Here is an 11,014-nt window from a genome sequence, read left to right as displayed (position 1 = left end):
TCAGTTTAGATTAACTTTTTATTATTACAGTATAGTTGTTGTTGGTCCGAGTTCAATAATAAAAATAAAAACAGTTCAACCTGTGAAATTGGAAAGGAATAGAACACTGGGATCTAAAGGGATAAGACAGTGGTTAATGAATTGATGTACTGTACATCCCCAGGGCAGATAAAGAGCTAAGGTAAAATTTTTTTTTAAAAACTATATGAATAAGATTAGGGTGCGTTGCTACAAAAGACCTAATCCTATAAAAGGTATAATCCTTAAAAAGACCTAAATTACATAAGACCTAATCCTACAAAAGGCCTAATCCTAAAAAGACCTTATCCTACAAAAGCTCTACATAAAATATAACAAAAAGCCTAACCTAATACTTGTAGAACAAGCAGAATATTAATTTTATTATAAATACAGTATTCTAACTAAGGCGCGCTGACATTTTTAGGTCTTTATTATGAATTACGAAAAGATGTTGTCATACAAGCTAAATGGATACCTGAAAATATAAAATTAAAACTATTTTATTATTATATATATTAATAGAAGAATAATGTGATAATGTCCTTATTGGAAAAGCATTATTTATTAATATTTAAATGTATTTTTTTAAGTGCATAATTATTTGTTATACAGAAATAAAACTTTCATAATAAAAATACTAGTAATACATTCATAAGCTACAAATGCTGAACAAAATAATAAAAAAAAACATTTATATCAAAATATTCAAGAGGCTTTAAACTTTGATTCTGAATTGTTCACTGCAGTCACCCTCTGCTGTATTCTGGGATGGACTAAGCTCATTCTTGTTCAGCTTGCACACAAATTCAAAGGAGTTTGGATCAGACATTGTGAATGTTACCTAAAATGAAATTCATTTTGGTTATTCTTTGAAAGAATATGAACTCATGAAACTATTTTTTCTCTCACATACTTCAAAGGTTAATTAATTTTAAGGTTTTGGTTGTTTAAGAGATTTTAAATTTTTTTTATATTTTCAATCTTTTAATGTTTAATTATTAAGGATAGATTAGATAGGTTATAAACGTTAAAATGGTGATGTGTGTGATGGGTGTTAATTAATCCAAAGGAGAGATTTGGCTCCACCTATTTATCCTAAGTTTTTGGACCTGAAGTTAGAGTGTCATGGACAGCAGCCTCTTCAATATTAAATAATTGATGAATTACCTCTTGATTTTTGGGAGCCCAGGTACCAGAACCACTCCAGGTGACTCTTACCATATGAACCTCTCCTTGCAGATTACCCTAAAAAAATATAAGTTTAGTTTAATTAAAGCTTTAGTAACAATTTTTAGTAGCGAAGCTACTCTAAAATTTGAAATGTCCATCTGAAACGTTTTGGAGGGAACATGATTTTCTCGACTACTATTCAAGATAGACGGCTGAAATTTTCATAAAGATTTGCTTAATGGTTGGGGTATTTTAGTCCAATGTTTATTACTGCTCTATAGTTCATTTTTTCCGGATGTCCGTCCATAATTTTTGACCTTCACTACTTATGGAGGTTGTCATCCTTGTTAAAGGTCAATTGATCATGTACTATAACAAATATTTATATTTATTACCTGAAAACATTGACCTAGGGCAGATTTATCATCCTCCCCTTCAAATGTGACTTTAGTACCAGGCTTGTAGTCAATCACACCAACATGATCCAGTTCATTGGTGGTACAATTGGATGGTCCAGTTTTACCATCTTTTCCAACTATAAACATTGTCAACCAAGGCTCAGAATTTGAGGATCCACATTCCTGTAAATATAGATAATCAGGTTTATTCTTTATAAAGTTTTTTTTTTAAAGTTGGATTGTGAATAGAAAAATGGTCAGATCAAGAGTTGTGGATATTGTTTAACTAGCTCCTCAACATGTAGCGCATCCACTTGTTGGCGATGAGGTTCTAATTGCCTGACACCATGTCATGACTAAATACATTCTAAATTTTTCCTACTACTGCCATGTCAAGTGCCACACAAATAGTTAGAATAGGGGGAATGCCTTGGCCCATAAATAGGCACAACTTATTTCCATGCACGGTTACAATTCTCATACAAAGGTTGTGCAATCAATTTTGAAGATGATCATTTGAAAATAAAAGGAGAATCTCGCCCTTACAATGCAAAGGTAAGGTAACTCCTCAAATACAACACTAAAAACTAGGACTATAAGAAATAATCACTTACTTCACATTTCTCAGTTGTAAGGTAAATGCTCTGTAAACTGTTGTAACTGGCAGTGATACACTGATGAGCAGAACAGGACTGAGCACCATCACAATTCTGATTTGAGGCACAACCTTCACAAAAATAAATACTAATTTCGTTTTATTCTTCGATAGATTAAAGAAATAATATTAAAAAAATTAATATTTGTTATTTATTGCATTGTATTATAAACAGCTTTCTGCAGATATAAAAAACATACAATTAGAAGATTAAGACTAGCTTTGTTAGCCCTTTGAAAACAATACTGGTTTTTAATATTATGATTATACATTTTTATATTTGTAGTAAACTGGATATAATATGATACAATAGATGGTTATTCGTTATGGCCTAACACCTGTTATAATACAGTGGATATTAATCGATTTTGAAGCCATATTCATTAAACTTTAACAACTTGTTCAAATGATCTAAATTATACTCACCATTATCACAATAGCCAATATCATCAGTAGCACTTCCAGTCATGTTACACCACTGACAATTAGAGTAAGCATTGTCACAGATCTCATCAACTCCAGGGCACATCTCATCACTTCTACAACCAGGAATGCACTCCTCATTGTAGCACACAGGCTCATCCAGGGTCTTGCAGTCATCATCCACACAGCACTCTGGGTCATGACACACATGGTCAACACAGGTAGAACAACTCATGGCATTGCAGTTGTCTGGGCTATCTCTGTAATTAATAATCAATTTGTTTGGTTATTCAAAGAGGACATTCATCTAGTTGGAATATTTATTAATCTGAATTGTTGGATAATGATCATCAAAGAAGTTGTTTACCTGCAACCCTCCTTGCAGATACCCTCAACAGTGTTACAGTATTCATTGTCCTCACAATCAGTATCTACCAAACACTCTGGACCGCAAACTCCATTCTCACAAATCCAGCCTCCCTAAGAAATACAAATAGCCTATTGTATCTCACAGTATTTGTTTTTTTGCAATGAAGACTGAAATCAGATTTTTTCATACAAAATTTATCTTTAACTGTTTAAATTGTTTTATACCTGACAATCAACATCAGTACAACATTCAGGATCAACACATTCATTTGTGTTCATGTCACAGGTTGAACAGTCCATGGCGGTACAATCATTGTTCTCATTACAACCCTCCTGTTTATTGTGATATAATGAATATTGATCTCATAGAAAAAAATTGGTTGCTAAAGAGTTATTATCTATGGTAAAATGCATTCATATTTACAAAATTATTGAATCACAATTCCTGACACATCTGTTGGGCATTGCAGAATTCATTAGCAGCACAATCTTCATCACTACAGCATTCAGGATCATGACAAACAAGATTGTCACAGGTAGAACATTCCATAGCATTGCAGTCATCATTTACACAGCACTCGGGATCTTTACAAGTGTTGGTGTTCATATCACAGCTAGAACAGTCGGTGGCAGTACAGTCACTGTTCTCATTACAACCTTCCTGATAAAGATATTAGGGTTGGACGGATATCTACTATTAGAAATCAGCTGGATATCCAGTATCTAGCCAAATATGTATCCAGCCCAACCCTGAATGATATTGACATTATATTCAGTTGAAAGAATTGATACAAAAAAAAAATGGTTAGTATTAGTATATTTAAAATCAGACCTGGCAAATCTGCTGGGCATTACAGAATTCATTTGAAGCACAGTCCTTGTCAGCACAGCATTCTGGATCCACACAAACATGGTTCTCACAGGTTGAACAATCCATCACATTGCAGCCTGTAACATTGATGATAAAATAAATATATGAGAGTGACTAATATTTCATTCTTATATAAAAATAACAGGATGTCTGTCTGTCATTTTGCTAACTGTTGAACCATTATAATTTTTCAATACAGTGCACACTGGTCTGGAGGGGTCAACAATTCAATTTTTCCTACCCATCAATTTAGACAAAAGTTGACCTGCCAGTCTTCCAAGACATCCTGGGCCACCTTTATTTTAAATATCAACCCATGTTGATATTATGTTTTTTGAAATAATTTGGGGCCAAAGTTGCAGTACCCTAAAATCTAAGAAGGTATTGTTGACATTGATAAATTGGCTCTACTTGCTTAAATCTGATAAAATCAAATATCTGCATGTTGGAAATTATCCAACTAAAATAAGTCCTATGTATGTTTAAAAATTATTTATAACACAAAAATGTTACAAAATGCAAAAATGTGTTTTTTTATCAGTTTTTTCAAGTAGGGTAAGTTTTGAAAAATATTCTGTATGAGTGTAACATGATATAACATGATATTTATTAAAGAGAATTTTGTCAATTTTAATCTGGCTATCTCTAGAAAAAAAATTTAGGTTCCGAAATAATCTGAAATGAAAATTATCTTAAAAACTAATAGATCGATTGAATTTCATCGATGTTGTTATTTAAAATTATTCCGACGACGCGTAGAGGGCTGAAAACGAATTGTTGACCCAAAACTGCGTTTTTAGACCAGTGTGCAGTGTAGCTTCTCATAGATCCTGGTATGCTTTATAATTATTTACCGGGAAGTTACCAATACCCTCCCAAGGAGGTCTAGGGGGGTCTACTCATCCCTTCCTATCCCAAATAACCCTAGAGGACTCTAGGAGTGTTTAAGTACTTTAAAATATTATTGAAAATCAATAATAATCTTTACCTGAGTCATCTCTGCAACCCAACTTGCATTGTCCATTATCACAATACTCATCAGAATCACAGTCATCATCACTCAGACAACCATGACATTTTCCATCCTCACATACGTAGTTATCCTGAAATACAATATTTAGGTAATTAGTGGCTATACCCGTAGAGGCCTCTAGAGGCAATCAAGTAGACAACCCCACAAAGAGGGAGAGGTTAACTCTTTGGAGGGTGGAGTACACTTCCCAAAAATATTTTAAAACCAAATTGGTCTAGCAGTTATCAAGATACGACTAAACGACCGATAGATAGATAGACATCTTATTACTTTATATATGTTCTGAAAAAGGGGATTGTGGAGGTTGGATGAGGGATAAAATGTATTGAGGTTAAATTTTATCTCAACATCAATTTGGAAAAATATGATCATAATATACTTACAGGACAATCTGCATCAGTGCAGCACTCCGGGTCAACACAGTGTCCATTAATACATTCAGGACAGCCGGGACCTCCACAATGGTTGTCCAGTTTGCAGTCAGGGGAACAGGTTACAGTGCCATCATCCAATACCTTATTATTAGATTAATGGAGAAAAAAAAATTATCTAAAGATTAGGGTTGGGTAATATATCTGGCCATTTTCAATACCCGGCTGGATATATATATTGAAAATAATAATATGCTGGATTTACGATATCTGGTATTAGAAATTAGCTTGATATCTGGTATCCAGCTAAATATGTATCTGGCCCAACTTTACTAAAATACTTTATTTGAAAATTGTATTGTCAAAGATTGGTGCTTTTACAAAGTGCCTGTTAAGCATTAATGCCCCTCCCTCCATTTAATTTTAAATAAATTTAAAATTAAGGGATATTTTTTCCTATGCCTAACACTGTGGGGCCCATCCCTACATCACCATATTACCTAATTAAATCACTGAATTTAAATTTATTTTAAGAATTAGGGGTAGGTTATTAGTGCTCAGGTACTTTAAGTGAAACCACTTCAAAATTTCTTTTCAATTCTTACAGTGCAAGTTTGCCAAGCTTCACAGATGGCACATTCTGGTGATTTGTTGGTACAGTTGGTCCATTCAGGATAATTACATGTGGGTCCTGCAGGGTTTATACTCATTTATTTGTATAACTAGTTACCAATCTGCAACTTTGGCGTATTTGGATGTCACTTAACCTAATATCCACCATTGGGCGTTAGAGTATTGCATCACATTACAAGTGTATGATGCCAGTGGGTTCTCTAAATGATCACTAGAAAACAAAGGAGAATCCCGCCAAAATTAGGTAAAGGTGAAAATAATATCTGTTCTTTGTTGGGTATGTTCAAATCTTCACCATTAGTCAATTAAAATGTATACTGGCCTATCATTGGTCACTTGTATTGTATGACGTCATTTTTTCATAGAATTTATAGGCTACTTTTCAAATCTCATTAGAATGTCAGATTTGTGACATTAATAGTAAAAAAAGAGGAATGCCTTAGCCCAAAACAGGCGCAACTCATTACATAGTTAGGACTTCAAGACAATGGTAGTGCTATTAAAGAGTTGGTTGTCTGCAATACTACTATAAAAGTCTACATTGCATTGTCATAAACCGTCCTCAGAGTAATTAATCAGTTGTCTAAAAATTATTATAAGTTGGTCCTGGTCGATATTGAATATTTATTGGATGTTTAGAGAACAACACGAGATTTAACAAATAGGTAACCCCATTTACCTTACTTCAATAGAGATCAACAATTATTTAGAGTAAAGTCAAAAGACTAAAATTTTCGTTTATTGATATATTGATAACCAAAACAAAGGAGTAAAATTTGGGCGGAAATTAACTAATTTAGAAGACATATACATTATACAAGGCTTACTTAGAAATAGTTATATACATTTATATTGTTGAAGTTCAAATAGTATAAACCCATTCCTGGTTTGACAGACTCATCAAAGTAAAGAACAGTATGGTTGAAACCCCTGCCACACTCTCTGAGACAGGCAGGATAGGCGGGACTGATGGCTACATTACACTCCCAGTATCTGCTGCAGTCTGCACAAAAGGAAGCTTTTTATAGTGTCTTTAAAATATGAAGCCATACAATACAAATGACCAATGATACCCCAATTGAGCAAAGGTAGGCCATTATGACGTCATTTTTTAGACACTATAAAAAGATTCTTACAAAATAGTTGATCTGGCTCAAAAAATCAAAAATGATGTCGTTATAATATTTAATTGATTTCCCCAAAATCTTTTTCAAATTCTTCATTTTGAAGTTTGGAATTATTAAGTGAAAGATTTGGATAAGGAAATCTATATTCATCTCCCATGATCTATCCCTCCTAATTTATAAATTTCATTGTAAATTTTACCTTTTGTAGCTTTCAATAATTGGGTAAAAGATTTTGGAATAGGGAATAGTATATTTATCTCTCTTGATCCATCCCTCCCAACTTTGTAAATTTCTTAATAATTCTTTATCCTTTTTTCTATAATTTTTAGAACAGTTAGAATTCTTTTTCTTTCTGTAATCAATACATCCCCCCCCCCCTTCTACAAAAAAAACTTTTACTTTTTACAAAGAGACTGAAAACCAGGGCTCCAACATCCAGCTGAATATTAAATATACGTCTAAATCAAAAGATTTCATCTTAGTTTAATTTTCAAAAAATAGTACTTACTGTATTGATGAGGGAAAAAGTAAGGTTCATTGTTGGGTCCAATCCAGTCAAAACAATTGGGAACTGTCGCATTGTCTTTGTCCTGCAGACATTCCCCTAAAATTAAAACTGATGATAGTGCATAAAGAAAATGACGTCATACAATGCAAATGACCAATGATAGACATTATATTTAAATTGACTAATGGTAGGCCAGTATGATGTCATTTTTTAAGCCCTATCATCAGTTTCCCAAAAAGTATACATAAACTTTTATATATTAATGAATCCATATAATATAAAAGTAAAAGGAAGTGTGGATTTCTGTCTGTTTGCACCATAAGATCTTTCTAACCACCTAAAGAAGAGGATTGACTTACATTACCCTCTCTTTTCTTCAGTTCTCCTAGAAGTCTCTAGGGGCGTAGCCGCTAGTTTTATAAAATTTTAAAACATTCTATCGTTATATTCTACTAATGAATTTTATTTTTTTTCAAGATAAGCATTCAAATAATATTAACCCTTACAGATCGGGGGGGGGGGGGGGGGGGCTCCAAGAGCCCCCCCCTCTAGTTTTTTCAATCTCATTTTTTTTGTAGGTAAGATGGAGTGCTGTGACTTCATGACTTTTTAAGTTTAGTAATTATACGTCGGCAAGAGTTGATTTTATTAGGATATCTGGTCTGTGTCGGTCGTGGTGTCCGGTCAAAGTCGGTTGGGTAGCACCAAAATTAGAAAAAAATTCTAAAAAAATCTTAATTTCTACATTATGACTTTTGTGTATAAGGAGAAACCTAAATTTTTTTTGGTGAATACTTAGATATCAATGACCTTCTGAGAAAAAATGTGTTATGACCGTTTGACCGCTCCCTGACCGACTTTATGACCGATTTTTGTCCGGCTTTTACTACAGACATATATCATGAATATCGTGGCTTCTATTACAGCTAGAGTCCTATAAATTTTTTTGGTAAATCCTTGAGCAACATCAAACAGATAAAAATATTAATCGGCGCCGCCAACCGCCGTTTTACCGCCGTAACCGCCGAAAATGGCGGTTTCCGTTATTTGCCGTTTTTTGGCGATGATCAGAAAAAGTAATTTTTTTGTTATGAAAAATAAAAGTTCGTCCTAAAATTTGGTCATCCTAGCTGCAAAATTGGCCGCTCTACAGCTGTTTTAAAATTTAGCGGCTGGCCGCTAAAAAGCGGCGAAGGAGCGGCCTGGCTGCTATGACTAGAAAAAGTAATTTTCTCTAAAAATACACATGAACCACCAGAAAAAAATTTTACGTCTTTATCTGTAACAGGAGCCGAGATAGAGGGGGGGGCTCTTGGAGCCCCCCCCCCGATCTATTAAGGTGGGAATTGGGGCCCGAGCTGTAAGGGTTAATTAAAGTAAAAAAACCCTGAACTTGTAAGACGACAATTAAAAGTGATAAATCACAAAATTCCTGAAAGCAAATATTTAGAAATTATGTAGATATTATTACAGGGTAATAATTGTCGTCAATTTGGACTTCATTTATTGATCAGTACGTCCATCCAACAGGAGGTGAGGGGATGTTATACAGGGGGCATGGGGGGATCCTTATTTTAGCCAGCTTCAAGTTTGACTTTGTAAGAGTAAACGATAATCTGGTGTAAGATCCAAGTAATAACAAATCCAATTTAAAAGCCAATTTTTTTATGGTTTGAAATTAAAAGAACAATTCTATCTAATGTTTTGTGTTCAGTATGAACAATTGACTTGGAAAAACTAAATCATTATAATTCGAGCCCAATTATTATTATTTATCTAGACAAAGAAATATTTATGGGTGAAATGGATGCAGAATATAGGTGGATATTTTGACTGGGAAAAATGGATCTCATATACTCGTCCAATTGGAGTGGAGGGGTTGGTGTACGGGTGTGCATTTATCATTTTAGCCCGCTGCGAATTTAACTTTATTTGAGATCATGAATATTTGGTGTAAGGTCCAGGTAATTTAATATAATTTTCTGATAATTACAGAAAAGCAAGTTTTGGGGCAATTTGACTTTTCTATAGCATTTGCCTTATTTAAATATTTTTCAAGTGAAGATTTCTACTTATAGGCTTTGTTCGTGTTTCTGTAACGAGTAGTTGATGTAACCATTTTGGTGACGATTTCAAATACAGAGCTGGATCTTTAAATCATTTTAGTGGTGAGCCAGATCGGAGTGAGCCGAATTTCAGCTAATCACAGCGCGGCAATTCATAAAATGCTGTGTTCTCATTGGTTGAAAGTTGGCTCAGCCCAATCTGGCTCACCACTAAAATGATTTAAAGATCCAGCTCTGTACAAGTTTTACTTTAATAGGAGTTTTATAAGTATTTCCAAAGTGTCCGTAAGTCTTTTTAGTAGTTAAGCTACTCTATAATATGAAATGTCCGTCTGAAACGTTTTTGGAGAAACATGATTTTCGGTTCCAATAGAAGATGGTAGTCTGACACTTTTTGACAACATTTCTATCATTAAGGAGCATAATTATCTATTTATCTTTTGTGTTTATGGTCAGATGTTCTAAATTTTTGTAGTCAATAATATCAAAATTAAATTTTCCGTCGTTTTAAGAAAACATCAATGACGGTCGGACTTCCTTTCAGCAGATTTTTGGCCATTTTCATATTTATTACTTATTTCCAAAAAATCTTTGGCGTTTTTAAAAAAAAAAGCATTATGATTTTTATTTTAGTATTCGAAGAAAATTGTCTGTAATACGATGCAATACATTATTTTTTAGTATAGCTTAGAAACAGTTCTATTATACCTGACGCCAGAGGTACGAAGTTCTAATTCCACGGATATTATACCTGACGCCAGAGGTACGAAGTTCTAATTCCACGGATATTATACCTGACGCCAGAGGTACGAAGTTCTAATCCCGCGGATATTATACCTGACGCCAGAGGTACGAAGTTCTAATTCCACGGATATTATACCTGACGCCAGAGGTACGAAGTTCTAATCCCGCGGATATTATGCCTGACGCCAGAGGTACGAAGTTCTAATTCCACGGATATTATACCTGACGCCAGAGGTACGAAGTTCTAATCCCGCGGATATTATACCTGACGCCAGAGGTACGAAGGCCACAATAAGAAGTGGCAAGACTGCCATCAACTCCTTCCCCATTTTGTCTAATAAAGTAAATAATGATTTATTTTTTTTGTGTTTTATTTTATATATTTCTTGGTGCTATGCCTCTAGAGGCCTCTTGGAGTACGTGAGATGAGATGGGGTTGAATTTTTGTTTTAAAAAAGAAAGTCAAAAAAATTGAGTGGGTGAAGTTTTTTTGGGGGCCATTTCTCTTGAGAGATTGTTGGAACCCTCCCCCAAATAAGTTATAACCCTTACTAGTACCTACAAAAAGACCCCCCCATCCCCGACTCTATTTTCAATTTATTTTAAAACAAGGGGCCTCTAGTGG

General features: G+C 34.1%; 1 protein-coding gene across 1 annotated transcript; it reads right to left on the bottom strand.

Moving 5' to 3' along the window:
• Positions 1-567: 567 nt before the first annotated feature.
• On the bottom strand, positions 568-10,729 carry LOC145332231 (uncharacterized). Its single transcript, XM_080177185.1, has 15 exons — positions 10,655-10,729; positions 7,580-7,675; positions 6,831-6,947; positions 5,917-6,005; positions 5,324-5,455; positions 4,896-5,010; positions 3,869-3,984; positions 3,485-3,697; positions 3,262-3,372; positions 3,035-3,147; positions 2,671-2,927; positions 2,204-2,316; positions 1,587-1,772; positions 1,189-1,266; positions 568-862 (listed from the first exon to the last, which is right to left on the bottom strand). The coding sequence occupies exons 1-15, from the start codon at positions 10,716-10,718 to the stop codon at positions 737-739; spliced, it is 1,926 nt and encodes a 641-aa protein (XP_080033311.1). The 5' UTR covers positions 10,719-10,729; the 3' UTR covers positions 568-736.
• Between the last annotated feature and the right edge of the window lie 285 nt (positions 10,730-11,014).

The sequence above is a fragment of the Acartia tonsa genome, chromosome 11 (assembly GCF_053477335.1).
Source record: "Acartia tonsa isolate MP-2025a chromosome 11, ASM5347733v1, whole genome shotgun sequence".
Taxonomy (NCBI): domain Eukaryota; kingdom Metazoa; phylum Arthropoda; class Copepoda; order Calanoida; family Acartiidae; genus Acartia; species Acartia tonsa.
The sequence above is the reverse complement of the archived record's forward strand: the minus strand, read 5'-3'. Positions and strand labels throughout refer to the sequence as shown.